At 35.8% G+C, this 20,393-nt stretch overlaps 1 protein-coding gene across 1 annotated transcript in view; it reads right to left on the bottom strand.

Annotated features, from left to right (window-relative positions):
* Positions 1–20,393, bottom strand: part of LOC104072385 (E3 ubiquitin-protein ligase MYCBP2-like) — a gene marked incomplete at its 3' end in the record, with an annotated part of 94,714 nt that overhangs the window by 34,136 nt on the left and 40,185 nt on the right. The window contains 9 exon segments of the mRNA XM_009584370.1: positions 211–327; positions 4,527–4,624; positions 6,780–6,895; positions 7,331–7,386; positions 11,636–11,848; positions 13,679–13,823; positions 14,166–14,338; positions 15,425–15,474; positions 19,306–19,393. Coding sequence (XP_009582665.1) covers positions 211–327; positions 4,527–4,624; positions 6,780–6,895; positions 7,331–7,386; positions 11,636–11,848; positions 13,679–13,823; positions 14,166–14,338; positions 15,425–15,474; positions 19,306–19,393 — 1,056 coding nt within the window.

The raw sequence follows: 20,393 nt of genomic DNA, 5'->3' as shown, positions 1-20,393 counted from the left end.
AAAAGTTTGTTACACAGGTTTTCAAATAAGTAAATTAAAAGGAAATGACAGCTTGAAAAACTGAATTAGTAAATATTTAGATTTTTGCAATTTATACTCTTACATTCTCAAGTTGTATATGTCAATATCTAAACATGAAAAAAACCATTATTTGCATGAATTAACTTTACAGCTTAGCCCAATTTTCAACAGAAATGTCTTATTAATTACCTCGTCAATGAAAGTGATGGATCCATTGACTTTCACTATGCCTATTTGCTCACTCTGAAGGGAAGGGTGGCTACGGATACGAAGCCCTGCACTGTCCTTGGCCACAAATTTGCGAACCTAAGAGAAGCAAAGGAAGACAGTAAGGAAGAAAAAATTGGAACAGAGTTCTCAAAGAGTAAAAAGGAATAGGTTTAACAGATTCTGAAATGCTAGTGATGAGATGGCAGTCTTAGAGTTACAGTTTGTTGCTAGTTTCCCATGGCTGCTGTGTGTAACTTCACTTTTTTACTACAACCAATAAAATCATAAAGTTCAAAAAAACCTAAAAGTAAGAGTGCATTGATTTAGTCTTGGAAAGATCTGTTATACCACACAATATTCAGTACAAGCTTCCGATTTTTTTAACTGCCCCCCCCCCCCCCCCCCCCGGCTCCATTTTATTCATTCTTGCAAATTTGAAGGGGTTTGACTTTTCAAATTTAGTATTTCCAGTAATGGATCAACCTGGGATTACTGGTTCTCATTTGCGCTACCATAACATTCTGTTTAGTCAGCTTTTTGGCCAAAATTTTGATATTCTCCTCAGCTAAAGAGTTTAAATAGCCATTTAAAAATAGAAAAAGTACAGATGTTTCTACTTCTTAATTTTATTTTTCAAACAGGTATTTCAATAGTTTCTTCCTTTTTCACAGGAAGGTTAGATCAGATGCTCCTTGTTACTAATTTGATTTACTACAGCCTCCAAAATCTCCCAGTTGTTATTCATTATCATTTTTTCACCATTCAAACACATTATCAGACATCTGTTCCATAGAGAACAAACGTAAGCCATCCTTTTGTTCTCTGGTTTTAAGAAGTGCATATATTCTATGCACGTGGTATAAAACCTTTTTCTTGGAAGGTTATTTTCAAACTCCACATGTAAAACTGAAAAGTATCAACTGAAGTATGGACTCAATCTTTAACTTAACATAAAGCACAGAATGATATGGAAAGAATAAGCTTGGGAAAAGGTAATGAAAGGTAACAGCTAAGTGCGTGAATTCATTTTTTTTCCCTAAAGAAATTATTTATTTTAACAAATGGTATTTATTTTAAGGCTAATTTTAAAAAAAACAGAAGCATGTAAAGAATTTCAAATGTAACTTACTCCAAAACGTGCAAGGTTTTGCTTACTAACAATCCTGTTACTCCAAGGATTTGGATTTCTCTCAACAGGCAAAACTAAGACTTCCAAGGTCCTTGTAAAAATGTAAGGCTGAATCACTGCTGACAGCATTCTCAACATAGACAAGCCTATAAACAAAGCCTTGCAAATTAGGGGTCCCTGCATTATTACCCTAAAATCATATGACGGGTTGGCTAGACCTTGGATTAAAAACTTGAGTTTAGAGGAAGAAGAACTCACACTCAAGATTTGGATATGCACAGGCCTGGAAAGAGCATTTTGCCCCTTTGCAGCAGCTACTAATTAAGAGAAAACTTCAAGCTGTAACTACAAACTGTTCAGGGATCAGATCCACTGACAGACAATACAACAAAAAACAGATGAAAAGTCCTCTTATGCTCATTTCTGACTATCATGAAAAACTTAATTGTCTGAGTCTTCTTTCTGATATAGCACCTCCTTGCTTGTAATATTTCTCTATGGCACAACGGTTCAGTAACTGTCCTGTAACACCCCCATAGTCAGTTCTTCCATGGAGCATACACAAACTGGACTCCGACCAAAAGAAGTGACCAATGCAGAAAGGCACAGCAATTAACATGTACATCTCCCTTACAGTGCACAGCAGTCTTCAAGAGCTTTGTTGCTGTGCCGCCTTACTTGGTGAATCTAAAAAGAGGTACACCTCGCAGCACAGAAAGGCGTATAGGATAAAGCAACCTTAACAAGGGGGTTAACCATCTGTGAAGGGATGCAGAAAACCTCCTTCTACACTGAGCTTTTGGGTTTGGTGGGTTTTTTTGCAATTGATGCTAGCTAATTGTTCAGTCGCAAGGACAGTAGGAACACTCAAAACATGTTAGTGACCAATCATTCTGGTACCAGTCTTGCCCCTTCCAATTCAGCTAAATTAGGACTGCTTTCTTCTCGTTGGTTCCAACTACCCTGAATTACATTACGTAGCCTGAAAGATAATGTTTCCCTCAATAGGATGTGGAAGAGAATTTCCTGCAAATGAGTTAATCTAAGTTTCACAGCCAATGAGGAGGCAACAGTTCTTACGGGTCATATACTCCAGGCTGAATACAGATCACTATGAAAATCTCCTTTACCAACTTGGATGGACAGGAAAACCAGATTTTCATCTGACTTCAAATAACAGAGAATGAAGAAGTCAATACAAAATCATAATATAGTATCCATTTTCAACTTGCAATTCAAGTGAGGTTTGACTACAAAATTGGATGGCCCACTGCCTCAATGAAAATATTTTGTTGTTTCTAGTTGAGAACAGATCACCACTGACAAGGCACTGTTAGTGTCCCTTGGTTATAACTATCTGAAATTTCGGGCTGACAAAGAAGAGGAAGAAGCTTCTTTTGTTCTCAGCAAAACATGATTTGGTATATTGGACTGTCTCTGACTAACACATGTCTAATCTGCATTCTTGGCTTCAGAAGCATGGAGCATAGTGCAACAACTACCTTTCTGTATTATTTACAATACTGCTTTTCATACACAAAGAATTATTCTAACCTGGTTTGTTATGTGATTTATTATGACATAGGAGAAAGAAAACTGATAAAATGATTTACCATGAAAGGCCTAGTGTATTTTTGCAGCAGGCTCTACAGACACTATATACAGGACAGAAAGATGGTTCCTCTTTCAAAGAGACTACAACTTCGAACAAGAAACAAGACATGCAAGTAGAACAACACAGGGAGATGGTTAAACACTAGGTAATGCCTCAGAACACCAGAGGCCTAACTTTTGTCAAGTATTTTTAACTGTCATTAAGACTGTTACTTGACAAAATGTAGCTATTACGTATGAACCAGTCACCTCAATTCCCACTGTAATAATTGAAAAGAAAGACAGCACTTCCATCCAGCAATTTATCTCATCTTAGATCAGATGTGTCCCTCACTTTGGTGACAGCAAACAACACATGATGATCAGCTTGGATGGAGATAAGTTCTGCAAGATGAATCTCATCCAGTAGGAACTGGGAGTTTTAATTAAGATAATGAAGTAACCAGGAAGTCTTCCTTCCAAGAGAAGGGAGAAAGCCTAAAAGTATTTTTTGAAAAAAAAAAAGCAATGATGGATAAAAAATTGTGTGGAAACTAAAGGTAAATTTAATATTTTTGTTTTGAGGTGTGGGAGCAGGGAAAAGAATCTTGTTAGTGGCAGAAGCAGACACTGGATGCATTTGCTGGGGAACTGTACAACAAAGTTACTCTCTCTAGATTATTCAGAAAGTTGGAAAACAAATAAATCAGGACACGCTGTATAGGTAAGAAGTTGGCAAACACCTGATCCTTTTTGTAACCACGTATTTCTTAGCCACCTTTGCAGTTCTAATAAGACAGGGAAGGATAACCTTGTGGTATTTCAGAATTCCACATCTTTTAATACAGGTTTATTCCATGAAAAAAAGATTCAGCGCCTCGTTTAATATCCCTTCCTTTTCATCTAAGAGGAAGTGGAAGATGGTTCCCTCATGAGGGCATTTTCCTTATAGCACTGCCACACCACCTTTCTGCTTTCCTCTGTTATTTGTGTCTACTTTAGTCCTTCAGTGTGGAATGATACGGTGAAATGGGGAAGTCAAAAGCTACAGAAAGGATAATCTCTAAAAATAAAATCATTATATTCTAAGAAAGGAAGATATCACTAAAGAAATTCATTTTGGTTTTCATATTGACTGAAGAAAGATCCTTATCACAAAACAAACAAAATCTTTGTAAAGCCTTTTGTACAATCGATTTCATAGCACAATATCAAAGAAAAAGGACTAATAATAGTGCAGAACACAGTCTGTGGCTTTCATAATGGTTGCACAATGTTTGTGTGACAAGCCAAGACTAAGTTTCTGTAGAACTTCTAACAGTTTTATTAATGGATAGACAGAAAGAAAATGGAATGAATATCTTTCATTTTATCCAGTATATTAATTTCATTCCATTCAGCACATTTGGACTCGATGATCTTAGAGATCTTTTCCAACCGTAATGATTCTATGAAAGTGATTTGCAAATATCCTTAAGTCCTGCACTACTATAACATGATAAAGTATGTATTAAACAACAATAAAATCCCACCCAAATGTAACTATCTGGGTTTTTTTCCCAGTTCTCCAAACCTTGTTTGGCTGAGGCTCTGCTTTTGGTTTAATAAGTTGGGTTCCAGGAGGTATCATACCCTTTGGAGGATCTTTTACTTTCACTTCTAGTCCAGCATCTGTAAGCAAACAAAGACTAATTTAAAAAAAAAAAAAAGGGGGGGGGATATATCAGTCAAACAGTAACTACAGTTTATCTGTGCTACAACTCAGAGTAGGCAAAATAACCACTCGTTTATCTGTCTGCCATAAACAACACTTGCAGTCGCTTCGTAATGCAAAATATTACTTTCTCAACATTTGTATCTTCACATGTGGAAATTTACAGATACATAAACTCATGTTGTTAATAGATATCTGTTATACCTTGTACACAGCACTATTAGGTAATTTTGTATCCTAATAGTGTCCGTAGGGGTATGTTTCAAGGTGAACACAGAAGAGTTAAACATTTGAGGGGTGCCAGTAAAAGCTTCAGGAGAGTCAATAGCTTATGCATGCGGTACTGCTGCAGATGCTAATCACAAAACGTGAGAACAGATAAGAGCTTCTGAATCCAAGTTATACAACCAGAAAAGGCCTATAATAAAGAGCCAGCATCTTTAATTACCAACATTGTTATAAAACCAGAAGGTGCTGGAAAATATCTCAACACAGTAAAATTCTCAGATCATGAAGAAAAATACATGTAAAGAAACAGCTCGAGTTTAAGTAACAGATGGATATAACCTTGAGTAATAATCTTAAAAGAAATTGTTTCAGCAATCACCATTAAAGCTAAACTATAAAAACTTAATAGCCTTGGCAGATCTTTTGGGGTTTTTGTTTAATTTTACAGGGTGACCCTTTGGAGAGCAACAACTTGAGAAGAAGCAACCAGACCTAGTGATAAACCTGTTGGTTTCATTAATGTTCTTTTAAACAAGCGTGGCAGTAACAGAAGGAATCTAGAAGTATAAGAAGGCAAAAGGTTTGAAACATAGAGGAAATTAAGTGCTACTAGGACTTAAGAGGTAAAAAGTTGAGAGAATTATGGGTCAAGCATGGGTATATGAAAGCTTGAGAGGGGATAGTAAGATACTATGATTGAACCAGAGCAGAAGTAACATTGAAGAAAGATGACATAGGTAAGTATTAAAGGATACTCACACCTGTTTAATGACTAAGGTTAACAACTCTATTCTAGCATTTCTAAAACTTAAGCCTATGCAATGAATGAACACATTAGAATCTGTGTAAAAATATAACAATAGCTGATTAAAACTATGGTGTAAATTTTGTCTCCAGGGATGGCAGACTAGAAAAAAATACAATCAAGTATACTGGAAGCTCCTATGAACGAAAATGTTCTGGTTTGAGGAACAAAGATAACCATTGATAACTATCTTTTATTAATTTTATCTTCTGTAGGTAACACACAAAACTGAGTATCCCATTCCAATCCTATGCACATTATGTGTATGTGTATTTATGATATCAGTTTACATATTTATAAAAGGTGCTGTACAGTATTGGGAAGGAGGAATTGCTGGTCCTGGTGAACTCGCTTAAACCCTCCTATGAGCTCCTGGCCTAACTACAATGCCTCTGCTACCATCTTCACCATACCACCAGTAAGATTAACAAGGGACAATTCAAGATGCAGACATTTGTTGAAGGGAGAATCTTTCCATGGCATACTATAGTATCTTATAATATAGTCCCTAGGATCAGCAAGACAGCTAAAATACAGCTAAAAGATTTTCAGCAACGAAGAAACCCAAAGCATTTTAAATTAGTACAAATAATTGCAACTTAGGATAGAGTTTCAATTAAGACCACGCTTTCTCAATTTTCGACAGAAGAAATGACATTATTTACTTCTGCATGGTCAGGAACAATTTTCAGGAACAATTTTTCCTTTTCCAAGGTTCTTCAGTGGCTTTTTTGCCTTTAACTATACATCTCTGTCACTCTCTTGTCACTGAAGCAAGATGTTTTTCTTGCAACATTGAGAGTAGAGAATAAGAAACTCTATTAATCTTGGAGTCCAATGACATTATAAATACATGATTTGCCAAATGTATTCCTATTTTAAGGAGAGAATAGTTGTGGTCTTTTTTCTTTTGAGAAAGAAGAGGGAATTAGAATAGAAGGCTTCTAAACCAGAACTTGGGTGCTAGATTTTGCTATGAACTTTAACGCTAAATCTTAATAGCATGAAAACATACATTTATTAGTATACAAACTGGATATAATATAAATTTCTGCTTAAGTATAGTGAAAATTAAATACCTATTTCAATGCCATCTATAGTAACATGGATGGTGTAAAGACCAACAGCTCCGGGAGTCCAGTTTGCACAGTATGTACCATCATTATTGACTCTGATCAACATGTTTTCACTGGGTCTAGGCATAAACACAACAATTAAAATCATTAAACATTTACTGTCTTCTTGAAAATCGTTTGTAATACTTCGGAAACTATTCTTTTTTTTTGTCTTTCAGATCACCTAAAAACCATTTTTCCCCATCCAATGTACTAATCCCATATTATTTAGAAGTTATAAACCTCTACACCACATTTATTTATAGCAAATGATGAAAGAACACATTCAAAGAGTAGATAATACAAATAAGGAATCAACATTAAAACAACTAAGAATGAAAGATTTTAAACAGAATCTCTAAATTTAAGAAAACAAAATGATACACATTTTTTGTAGTGTTTCCACTTTTAGACAAATTTATTTGGCAGTCAAGACTTATGACTCTGGGTGTAAGCAGAAATGACAGGACATATTAATTTTAGTCTCTATTAAAAAGTAATTCTTTAACGTTTACCTCTTTGGTGTTGGTGAAGCAAAGCGTAGTTCTTCAAAAGAATAATTTTCATATGCCTATAAACAGATGAAATTCAACAAACATAAAATCAACAGTTATCAATTATACTAAAGTCATGAATAAAAGAAAGCAGAGTATTTTCTCAAAGAACATGCTAATCTAATTTTACACTCATCAGAAGCATTGAGCAGGGAACCAGAAACCAATTCCAAAACACAGAAAGAGAAACACATACACATATATACATACATGAAACAAGTATCTTCACTTTCCCTTTAAACTACCATTATTTAGATAATAAAGATACTTATTGCTAACACAAGCTTTGTTCACAGTCAAGTATTTGAATCTCTTCCAATCTCACTTGCATAAAAACCCTTTGAATTATTTTCGTAAGCTAGATTTCAACTTCCTTGTAGGCACAAATATCCACATAGTATCTAAGGGATACAGCACCATGATGATTTAAGTCAATCTAAGTCTGTGTTGGCATGATATCACCATATTGCTCTCGTAATTTTGCATACCATAGAAGTATATAACAATTTAAGTTGGAAGAGACCTTCAGAGGTAATAGAGTTCACCCCCCTGCTCAAAGTAGAGCCACCCTCAAAAATTACATCCAACTTTCAAATTAGGTCAGCTTGTTCAGGGGCGTATCCAGTCAAGTTTTGAGTATCTCCAAGGACAGAGATTCCACAGCCTCTCTGGGCAGCTGGTTCCAGTGTTTGACAACTCTCATTGTAATTTTTTTCCTCCTAATATGTAACTGGAATTTCCCTTTTCACCAATTGTGTCCGTTGCCCCATATCCTTTCCCTGTGCAAGTCCAAGAAGAGTCTGAGTTTGCCTTCTCTATAACCTCCAATGAGAATGCCAGTGTCTATGCTAAGACTACTGAGCCAGTAGAAAACTAACCTTAAAAATATAAAAGCAAATAGTTTATGCCAGTTTAATTCCCTAGTCTAGCCTGGAACCATATGCTTTCCAGAAGATAGATGGGATAGATAAGCCTAAATGGTTACGAAATCACTGCCTTAAAATAAAACAAATCATGATAAAGTAAAGATATGTCACAGAAAAAAAAGGAAGGAAACTTTTCAGTAATCACTGTAAATTGAAAGACAGTGCATACATCTGTTCTGAGCATGGATGGGGGTGAGAATTTCAGAGAATGCTGTCAGATCATTAAATAGTTTAAGTGAAATTTAGAAAACAACCCTTAAACAGCTGGGAAGTAGCCATATGCCATTCAGAAAGCATATAGTATATAAGATACCAGTTATAAAGGCTAGATTTCACTATTCTCCCAGCAGAAAAATCAGAGACAGTTCAAGCAATGCAAATAGTTGCCTTATCTGACATAATCTGGGCTCTGTCCACCAACGTGCGGAAATCCCTGAGATTCTGGAGTTTTTAGTTTGATCTGTCCGTGACCCAGGACTTTTCCAACGCTTTCTGTAGCCTATCCCTATAGCTTCTAAATATAGGCAGTGAGCACAATCCTAGTTATTTGCCTAGGGCAGTCAGACAGCTCTAGATTCAGCAATAAAGGATCCTCTTGAAACCTTTTTACCAAGCTATGTAGACTGGCAGAAAAAGCGATAAATTCCCTGAAACTACCTGAAACATCCTCTATCTCATGACCTGCCAGTAAGTGTACGTTGTCTATAGCACAAGATGCAATCACGACTGCACTGTCCTGCCTGGCTGCTGAAATCTTTTTAAATGTCTATTTGAAGAGGAGGGAGACGGTGACATAAAAAACAAGGTCCAGCATACCTAACAACTCATGCTACTGCCACCAATAGGCCAAACACTGCCTCTCTCACCACTGTGGAGATGGCTGACCGCTGCTTAGCTTGAGGAAATTTGAAGATATATGGGATACAGTAGTTTTGAGATCAGACAACAGTGCACTGAAGACCATGTGAAGATAAGAAAGCAAATGTGTTGCAGGTCAAAAACTGCAAACCAGCCCAGTGGATTTACCAATGGAATTTTGGATCCTCTTTCTTTCTACTCAAAGTGAAGGAGAAATTCCCTCTACATTGAGGTGATATTTCCATTGATTCCCTCTGGAAACAAAATGGTTTACTTTCACAGTTTCTTGTGAAATGACTGCACTGAAAAGCCCTATAAGAAGTAGGTAATCATAGTCCCAGAAGTGCACAAAGTACCTCAGCAAGAATATCTCTGGGCTACAATGGTTGCTGAGTTATCAGATTCCCATGTTAAATCAAAAACAACAGAGGGAAAAGAGGTGGGATAAGAACATTTGAACATACATGCAGATCAGCCATTTTAGGTCTTTATACAAGATGTGGTTTTGGGTATCAGTCCCCCAAAACATGTCAATTTTTTGTCATGAGGTGAGAAGCTACATTTTCTAATCATATTTGGATGTTTCTATCAAGTACTGATACAATATGCAGGCTGGTATAAAATGAAAAGGTCAGGGGACAACTGCATTTTACACTGAAATGAGTGTGCTCAGTAATGCAGGGAGGGAAGTAGAAGAGAATTTTTACAGTGTCTTGAATCAGTACAGTTGTTAATAAGCTGATCAAGAACAGCAGGTAACACATCTGCATTTCCCACAATGTCAGACGGTGCATAATTCAAGCAGCAAAATACCAGCTCTTTTCAGAATTAAAAAAAAAAAAAAAAAAAAAGTTATTTAAAGTTTTGGATGGAAGACAATCTGAAAGGAACCTCTGGAAGATTCCAAAAAAAAGTGTTAAATGTAGAAGCCAAGCATGTTTCAACAAGTAGAGAGAAACTTTTTGTATTTTACCTCGGTTTGTGTCTTTTACTTTTTCATTTTTATCTTTACAAACATTTGTACTGTTATTATCTACTAAGATGACTTTAAATGAATATTTAAAATGAATTAATGAATTAAAATGAATTATTTAAAATGAATAATTAATGCAATTAAATTGCATTTTCATTTTATCTTAGTCTGACTCAAGTTAAAATTTATTACAAGTTAACTAGCTAACGTCAAGCATTCTTCACTCAAAGGGTCCATCAAATCTAGAGATTAATTTCTGGACACCTTGCACTTGCTCCACAGTCAGTTACTCCAGAGTACCTAATGTATTGCAAGGTGTGCCACTGTAACATTTGTGTGAGCACGTTTAATACCTATTACTGGAAAAGAAGAAGCAGGTGCCTGTGGACAATGGTTATCAGAAATCCCACCTAGGTTCCAACTTTGAATAAATAATGTATTTCCCACCCCCCCTCAAGTCACTGGTAAAAATACCAAGCAGCACCAAGCCAAGAAGTGATCTTTGCAGTATCCCAAGTGAAAAAAAAAAAAACCCAAACAAGCAAACCACACTTGCCTCCTTGATATACACTCCTTAGTTCTAAGTATCTTTTCAGATATGTGATTTAACAAGTTTTTAAACCATTTGTTGTACACCATATTTATTTCATAGTTCCTTCACTGATCCATTAAGACACTATTTAGTAGTCAGTTGCACTACTTACACATAGCTACTGCAGCACTATCCTCTGTAGAAAACAACCCTGTACACTCTAAAAGATGCTGGTTTGCTGATTACCCCCCATAAATCCATATTGATTACACTAAGTATTATCCTTCTCTATCTCCTAATTAATCATGTCTTATTAAGTTGTCTAACTGCTAGTTATATACATCATGTCACATGTCTTAATGTGTCAATATATTGCATATATGTAAATGTATTGCAGGTTCTAAAATATACTCAAAATCAATACTAACTGTTCAGTTTTCACCTCTTTAAAAACTGTTGCTGGCGAAGTCTTTGAGCTGATCCATTTGACAGTGGCTAATTTCAACAGATGTTTAATATTTATGCACTGATACACAAATCATTCATATGGTTTTTTTACTATGCTGAGCTCCTATTTTTTCCTACATTCACCAGTTATAGTTTTTAATATAGATTCACTGCAACACTCCAACTCTATACGGATACATTGGTTTGACTTGCCCTCCACCATTTCAATAGCTGTTTTCATTTCTCCTAAGTGATTCAGACTAGTTTGTTAATCAGTGTAATCAAAATCAAAGACAACTTTTCTTTTTAAATGCTAATCCAGTTTACAACTGCTTTAGAGTTCAGGCAATTGGCCCTTTTGATGCACCTAGTTTTCTGCTGAACTTAAATACAATCAGAGTAATTTGTAATTAATGTATTTTCAGATTGTGACCAAACTGAAATATACTTTTTTCCTTCTCCTTTGCATACCTTTACACACTTTGAATGTTGAATTGTATAGTTGTATTGCTAAAATGACAGCAATTTACCTTCATCATTGTAATAGCAATATATCGAGCTTCTTTCACTATCATTGGCTCATACGAAGAATCAAGCTTTGGTGAAGGAAGTCCTCCAAAGGTCATATCACTGCTAGGGGAAGCAGCTGTTGCAGGACTCCCTGGTATCCGTTGCACTTTTTTAACTTGTTCTTGTTGCAGAGATGTTTTTTTCTGAGAAACAGGAATAGCTTTGACTTCTACCTACAATGAGACATGGAATACAGAAGATCATTATAGGGAGAAAACACACACACATATTCTTTTAGATCTGATAAGGTACAGTGACAAAGTGCTTAGAGCACTCACTATAAATCCAGCTGTGTCAAAAACCTGTGTGTCTACACTTAATACTTTGCAAAGTCAAGCACAGCATATCTGAAAAATGTAAACGTACAGGAGAGAAGCACCCAGCTGACTTTGCACATGATCAGTAAGGACCAGTGTCAGTTCTGCCAGTCCCAAAGCACTCCCTGGGAAGCAGCACGTAGTCTGGTATGCCTAGCTAAGTTTTCCCACAACAGAAAATGCAAGAAGTAGGGAACAGAGCCTTCCAAATGAGTGCGCAGGTTTCAGAGTGAGTCATCAGGGCCTGCTAGATCTGGATCAGCAGTGGCCAGATTGGATCTTGGCTAGCTCTGCCACCCTACTACATCAGCACATTTAACATATTTTATCTGACTTTTTTTTTCCCCAGAGATACCACAGACCTCCATTAGTGCAGGTAACAGAGTCAGCTGTACTTAGTTTTCTAAGGAAGATCAGACTCTCTGGAAAATAAGTTTACTCACCGCTCATCCCAAATCTGCAATAAAATAGGTTTAACTGCTGCAGATTTCATGTGCCGTTTTAATTTACTGGAAGTTATGTCAGCACATTGCACACTGAATGAATCCAACAGAATGATTAAATTGAATTAAGTTTTGTTACTTTAATACATTTATGAAGAAAAATAGTAATTAAACAAGGAATCCAGCAATAATTTTGATGTCTATATTTTGACATATCCTTATCTTGATTGATAGAGTAAAATCACTACTTAAAAAGTTTCCTACTTCCTTTGTCACACATTTAAGTCAGTAACCACACATTTAAATTGCAATCAAGCTGTGTTTGTGACTGATTCTTGTGTTACTGTTGTAGACTCAGAGTTCATTAATACTTTTACAGCTCACTGTAAGATAACTGTCAATTATTACATCCTATATAAGAACAGATTTGAGAGTTCTTATGACAGGAATTATGCCTTTGTATAAGGTACTTCACCTACTTTTGGGCTTAAAGAAAAGCAAGTCTAGAAAATATTCGTACTATTCCAGAGTAATAGTGGGCTTTAAAACACAGATGTAACCTAAGCTATTAAAACAATGTGAAAAACATTTTGTGTACAATTTGTTTTGTTCGTATGCTTTGCTACTTCAAATCAAGCAGCCAACTTTTATACATATCCCATAGGTTTTACTCCAAAGCCTGCCAGGGTTTTCCAATTCTACCTGAGGCTGTCATGAATACTTCCTTTCCAGTACTTCAAAAACAACAACAACAACAACAAACTACAGGAACTTCCAAATATTAGAAACAGAAAAGGGGGAAGTGCTGTTGTTCTAGTCTAAAATAAAGTGACTATAAAATGGTCCATCAATGGATTCTTTTTTCCATCACATTTATTCAGTTTAAAATTTATAATACTCTTTCCTGGCTTTCAAGTTAAAAAATGGATTCTTGTCACCTTGCACATCATCACCATCAAACATCATCTACAACTGATTATTTCCACAAGCTACACATGTGTAGCTCATTAGAGACAAGCTACACATGTGTAACTTATTATAGACAAGCTACAAATTGCATGAAACAGTGTTGCATAATACAGAATTTGATAATTTTGTGGATTTAGAGGTAAGAAAGCCTGACTACACTGAATTTACAAATGCCACTTTATACCCTATACAGGAGTATTCTATGGAATATCTACAACAAATACTAAAAGAAGGCATGATGAAGTGTAAGAACAGCCAAGATGACAATAATTACCTTCATATTAGGAACATGAACAACATCCCCATACTGGTCTTTTGTTTGTACAGTAATAACAGTTGGCCAACCACATCGAATGTCATCCTTATTCAAAATCAATGATGTTTTTTGAGGATCAGCATATGAATCTGGCTGAAGCCACCTACAGCAAAGACAAAAACTTAATATTAAAATCCCTTACAGGCCCCCAAAAGATAAATTCTTAATCTGTACAAACATGACTTCCAGCTAAGAAAGGACGCAGAAGGTCTGAATACTTAAATGCTTTTACCTAATATGTTAATAAAAACAATACGGTCAAACAGTTTTAACTTAACTAATATTTGATGTAACTATTAAAGTTCTATAGCTAGTTGCATAGACAAGCAACAGTGCACAGGTTTTGAAATTTAACACATAACTAAACATTTTCTATTTGTTGCAAAACTTAAACATTACAATTACAAAGTAATAGGTTTATTCACGCAGCACACAAACTTTTTACCTTGCAAGTCGTCCACCACTTGATCCTGGTACACAAGCAATGAAATCCTCCAGAAATGACTGCTCATTGCTTTGTACCTGCAGTGGAAGATTTCCTTCAAGAGCTTCCAAAATGGTTGGTGAGTGAGATAGTGCCAAGCCCTTTCCGAGAATGCCGGAGTGAGATTTGCACACCTTTTTTTTTTGCGGGGGTTGGGGTGGGGATGAAAGGATAGAGACAAAACAACTTTTCAGTATTCTATTTTCAGAATATCCTAAGCTGCTGAATTGTGACCAGGGGAAGAGTGAAGAGAGCTGTTCTGAAAATATGACCAATGAGCACGTTCCAAAAGAAAATAAAAGGCTACAGATATAACTTATAGAAAGGCAGATCTCTTAAGAAAGATATTTTTGGGTGAGACAAAGTAAAAGAAATCCCTTCTTTGTGAGAAGGGAAGGAAGGCTAAAAGATGCATAAAATATTTAACAGACAGGACTAAAAGTGAAAATGAATCCATTACTCGCATGCACACTCCTAGCTCATGCTTTGAATTAGAACACAGCGGGTTGGGTCCAAGAACAGATTGCAGAAAAAAATATTTCTTTCAAGGAACATCTGATTCCTCCTTGACAGTTTCTGTTTACTGTTCTGTCATCTAAGGCCTATGCAATGGTGTCATACGGTAGCACTGATATGTTTTTCCAGCAGGTACTGTGACAACTAAATTTCAAAACAGTTGCCCTGAAGATAATTAGGAGAGAGAGACAGAATGTGAAAACTCCTTTTTCACTGTGCATCATCAGCTAGGGGCTATAATTAGGGAGCTACTGACCAGCACTAGCTCCCATCACAATAAATAAAATATATCATAAATCCAGAACAACTACAGTCATATTATTTGGGACTTGATAAATATTACCGTGCAACTGAAAAAGTGATTTTATTTCTGCAATTACAGAGACATGTGCAGGATTAATTTTGGTAACATCTAAAATTTGTTAAATCGTGCAACCTAAGTCAGACACCTACATATTTTGAAATATATTTGGTCATTTAACTTCCTCTGTGATATTTTATGCATTTTTTCTAAGCAGATTTATTTTAAAAAAGATTTAATGTAAATACTAAACTTCTGTAAGACTTTCTTAAACTGTTTTATAAAAAGCCAGATACCCTCCTATTATAAAAACCTTAAAGCGATTTTCTTCCATAGCAGTCAAAAGTTTCAATGCAATTATGTGCTGAAGTATGTTGCAATGGAAAAAAAAGCAGCAGTATACCTGTAAAGCAGCCTCTTCAAGAATCTCAAGATCTTCTTCAAATTCATTACCTGCTGTAAAAATAGAACTTATTTTCACGACAAAAAAATAAACTCATTTTTCATAACGATAATATTGACATTTAGCTACATATGATGGAATGTGAAATTCAATTCTGTTTAGTGAAGCATTTTACATTACAAAATTTAAGTTTGAAGATGATGTGTAACATTTTTAACCAGCAGTTGAAAGATTAATATTTTCAAGTAACATAGTAAACATGCAGTACTGTGTAGTTCAGTGCACAAGCAAATAAACAATATACATTACACAAAACAAAAATTTGGTACTTGTCTTCTTATCTCCAAGACAGTATGTATGGCAAATCTTTGGATGTGACCAGATACTTTCAGAAAAAGATTTTGGAAGGTCAGGGTGGTTTCTAGGAAGCAGTACCTACGAGTATGCACCAGCTGCTCCCTTTTAAGAACTTACACTAGTAACAGTATTTGAAAACCTCATAAACTGCACAATTTTGTAAATTATGACTCCTCCTAAAACATAAAACTCAAATACGTTCTATTACACAATACTTCTTTCTCACAAATGCAACTCCAAAGTCGGATTCCAGGGTGACCAGAATTGCCAAACACAGCCTTTTAACAGAAAAGAAAAGTAAAACAGATAAGGTTACCATATTTCTACTCTCTCTCAAAAACATGTCAGGCAATTCTACCAGTAAGAAGAGAGAAAGAGAAATGAGAAGAACCAAGTCCTAAGGCATTTTTAAAATTCAAAGAAATAAAGGTATATAAAAACTATGCTCTCAGAAATAACTTCTACCAAATTTGAAACAATTAGTAAGTAATAATGTTAAATACACCAATCGATTCCACATTGCTGTTTAAGTTAGATCTTGGTCACAGACCGGATCTCTCTCTTGGGAAGAAGTATCTTAAATTTGAGTCTTGGCGAACTGGCAAGGAGGAAGTGTAACCTTTTGAACATGGTAACTCAAAGAATGTTTGGGTGTACTTTCAAAGACAGTTTTCCTAATACATGAAGGAATCACTGTCTGGTCCATCTTCCTTTGGAGCAAAAAAGGCTAAAAGCCTTCTTGATGTCCTTTCAAAACACCTTTTTTCCTAATGGTTCTAGAGGAATACTTATACAAGTATTTGGCTACTTGTATACAGAATATACCCACTATAGCAATTATTAAAAAGCAAGGTATTTGTGAAGGACAATCTCCTTAAAGTTAATAGACCAACATATACCATGCAAATAAAGCTGAAGATGGAAGGGTCCTACAAGGATGCCAGTAACAACTATTAACTCTGATTTGAAGTCAGTTCAATCATTCTATTTTCCTTGACAGAAAGTTTCCAGACAAGTTGGGGTTTTGTTTTTTTTTTCACTCCTATGATGCCCTTTGTACAACCTTCCACAAATGTACCTGGTGAGAATTTTCAACCATGTTTTTCCTATTTCCTTTTCTTAAAATTCTGCCACATTCATGAAGTTTCTTATTGTCTTCATTAAAATCGCCAGGTTTTAAGAGCACTTAGTTGGATCCAGAGGTCTAAAGAGTATCTGGGAAATAGAGCAGGATTTACTTCACCTACTTTTGGGCAGTGAAGCATGAGATAATGAGCTCAGACTTAGATATTACAAGATATCTTTATAGCAAATGGAGGAGAAACAGGCTCCTCCTTTGGGTGATTAATTTCATTTTTCTTACATCTTCATCTTAGGATGACATCAATCGACCTCTAAAGATGTCTACATTAACTCTGAAAGAAGGTTAGAGCTACTAGCTTAGATATAGATGCCTAATTTCTAAATGCCAAAGTTCAGGCATTGTAAGTTAGTTCTTTTCTGGAGTGAGCCTTTTTCTTAGGTTACTTTCTTTAGCCTGTATGCATCCACACATGGAACAAAGGTAAAATTGTAGAAATTATAAAATGAAGTATGAGAAGTCTAACACAAAGGGCCTTCTTGTGTGTATGCATTACAAGTCTTTTATATGATTATATAGTTTCTTCTTAAAGGACACTCCATTCCACTAGTAAGATACTGCTCTGCATATGGGCAATGGCAGTAATACGGTATTTTTTAAGACACCATTTCACTTGCAGCAAAAGGTAGAAAGATACATAATCTAGAATGCAGAAAAAGGAAAAGTAGTCTGATACTAAGTCATTTAAATGTTGCTCTAGAAAACCACATTTTACCTCCTTTCCTGCCAGTGTTTTTCTGAGACACCAAGCAAAACACATAAACAAAGCAAAATTACAGACAACCGAAATCCATCTTAAAAAGGCTGCACAGTGGTTCACATCTGCAAACACTACCACTGCTGCCTATAATTCATCAGTTTTGTTTATTCACAGGGTCCAGTGGTATTGTAGAGGAACAATAGACACATATGACGCCTGTTTGTTGTTAGCTTTGTAATATTATCAGCAACACTAACACACTTGGCTGAAGTGCTTGAGTTGATGTTAAGTAAACGATCAGATGAATCAATTGTAATTATGTCAGTAATTATGTCAGGAAACTCTTTACAGGCAATGCACCCATCTGTCCCCTCTTGCAGATCATATGCAACCACTTTTACAGGTAGCTGAAACTGCATAGGTAACTTAACTGCATGTTTTATTTCAAGTTTCTTCTACATGAAAGCATACAAAGCCAATCTAGGTACCACCTACTTTCCCTTCTTGTTTTAGACACTCAAAAGCCAAAAAAACTCTTTAGAGGGAAGTATGAAGTAGTAGAAAACCTGGGAAATTAAGTTAGAAGCATTTCAATTTCAGCTTCTTTTTTTTTGCATGGGGACCAGCAGGATAAATGGGTGCTAGGGAAATCAACAAAACTAAGAAGTTAACGCAGCTGTTTGGAGGATAACAGAAGAGGGCGCTATTTAAACTATAGAATTGCCTGTACTTTTGAGAGAGAAATACAGATCTACTAGTGCAATTGAGGTGCCTATTTACAACATAAAGAAAGAAATCTGCACATTCAAATACGCAAGCAAAACACCGGGTTAAAAAATTCAAATCAGGTTTTGTGGTTATAACTGCACACTGATCAATGCCCTCGTGCTCATTAATAAACACTTCCAGTCCCATTAACAATATGAGAGTTCTGGTTTGTGCTTCTAAATTAAAATGATCAAAGAGATATCCTATTATAGATTATGAGCCTATTCTTCCTATACACTAACATTAATTAGGAGAAATGCTATTACACAGAATATGGCTACATCATTAGAAAGTTCTAATTCAATCTCCGTATCCATTAATTTTCATAAACTCATATTTTTCCTTAAATTTTAAATTGCATTTGGGTAACTGTAAACTTATTTGCTGCATCTGCTGTAAAAATATGTAATTTTTTTTTTGTAATTGTAAGAAAAAAACTATAGCAGAAATATTTTAGGCTATTAGGTCTACACGTGCAATGGTCACTTTCAGTTTTAAACAAGTAATTTTAAATTTTACAATTCAATGCTGCAGGTATTTTTCATTCAGAAAAGTGTGGAGTGCAGGGAGAAAAAACAGTGGAAGAGAAATACAAATAAGATACCTGCACATTTGTGAAGTACCACGAGGAAAGTGTAGGACATAGCTCGTACACTGATACACTACCTGTAGATGGGGTGAGTTGGTTCAGATTTAAATGACCAGGTTTCCCTCCTTCCCACACACGCATGAAGGGAACAGTGTAAGCAGAAAACAACACCACTTTATTATCTTGTTTGATTAATTCAGTTTTAAGAATCAATTTTGTATGATCATCTCTAACTGAAAGCAACATTAAGACTTAAAGGTAGTATTCATTCAGAAAACCCGAAACAATGATGACATAACAAAGTATGTTCTTTGAGTAGGACTTACCAATAGGAAGCGCTAGATCTTTCTTCATCAAAGCTGCTGCACATGATCCTCCTAAATTGGCCAATTCTTTCTCCAGCTGAATAATGCCCTTCAAATTGAAACAAATTTTTTAATAAAATAGTGTCTCAGAAAATAGGATAATGAATGCATTTCCCTGACACTGCTTTATCCTAAGAGACATTAATTGTGCATTCCAGTTTGACATTTCCCAGTGATACTGTTCCTGCCAAACAGCTAGACTGTCATGTTTTGCTGTGACATGGGTCAGAGTACCAAATTTTTAGAACAGTTTCAACTAGGCAAGAGTATTGATAAATGGGTTACCATGCTTCTTGTAGCCTAGTAAGAACATCTGAAGATGATAATTGTCTTTTGTCTGTAACGTTAAAGAGAAAAGGGAACATCCTAATACAAAAAACCTACTGATACATATTTGGATTGCAAAGCAATGCCTCTTCTAAGCTGTACATATATACATACCACATCAACTCACATTCCCATCTTGTTTAAAGGTAGTATTGTTCACAACTTTTTTTCCTTTTCCCTTTCTCTAGCTGGAGAGGCAAGGATGGAAAAAAGATTCCATAATTTCCCTTTCTCCATTATAAATCCCCGGAGAAGCCCTTGACAGTTTCTCCCTTGTATTCACACTGGAAAGTTATTTATTCCCATTGACGCTGCTGTTCCAGGAATGAGAAGACTCCCCCTCCCTCCCACCAGACTTGTAACTGAAAACATATGAGAGTGTCTCCCTCAGTATCTTTCAACCCTGTTCACAAGAAAAAAAAAAGAACAACAGACCACGCACACAGTTTTCAAATACATAGAGGGAAGGAGTCTGGGTGCAAGGAATGGGGGGAGAGCAGTATGGCTAGGGAGGTTGCAGCTACTTTTTAAACCATAAAGAAATGTATCTGATATTTTCCCTTCAACTTGTCCCAGCTACATGCAGGCACGATCTCTTTAACTTTGCTCACAAAAAGGTGTTGGCACTAACACCAACTTTAAGTTTTAAACAAACCTGTGGGTGGTTCAGCATACCTCTGGCAGATGACTCTCATGGAGGGGGAGAAAAAAAAACCCAACAA

Source organism: Fulmarus glacialis, unplaced genomic scaffold, assembly GCF_000690835.1.
Source record: "Fulmarus glacialis isolate BGI_N327 unplaced genomic scaffold, ASM69083v1 scaffold35708, whole genome shotgun sequence".
Taxonomy (NCBI): domain Eukaryota; kingdom Metazoa; phylum Chordata; class Aves; order Procellariiformes; family Procellariidae; genus Fulmarus; species Fulmarus glacialis.
Note: the sequence above shows the minus strand (reverse complement) of the source record. Positions and strands in the feature narration are given on the sequence as shown.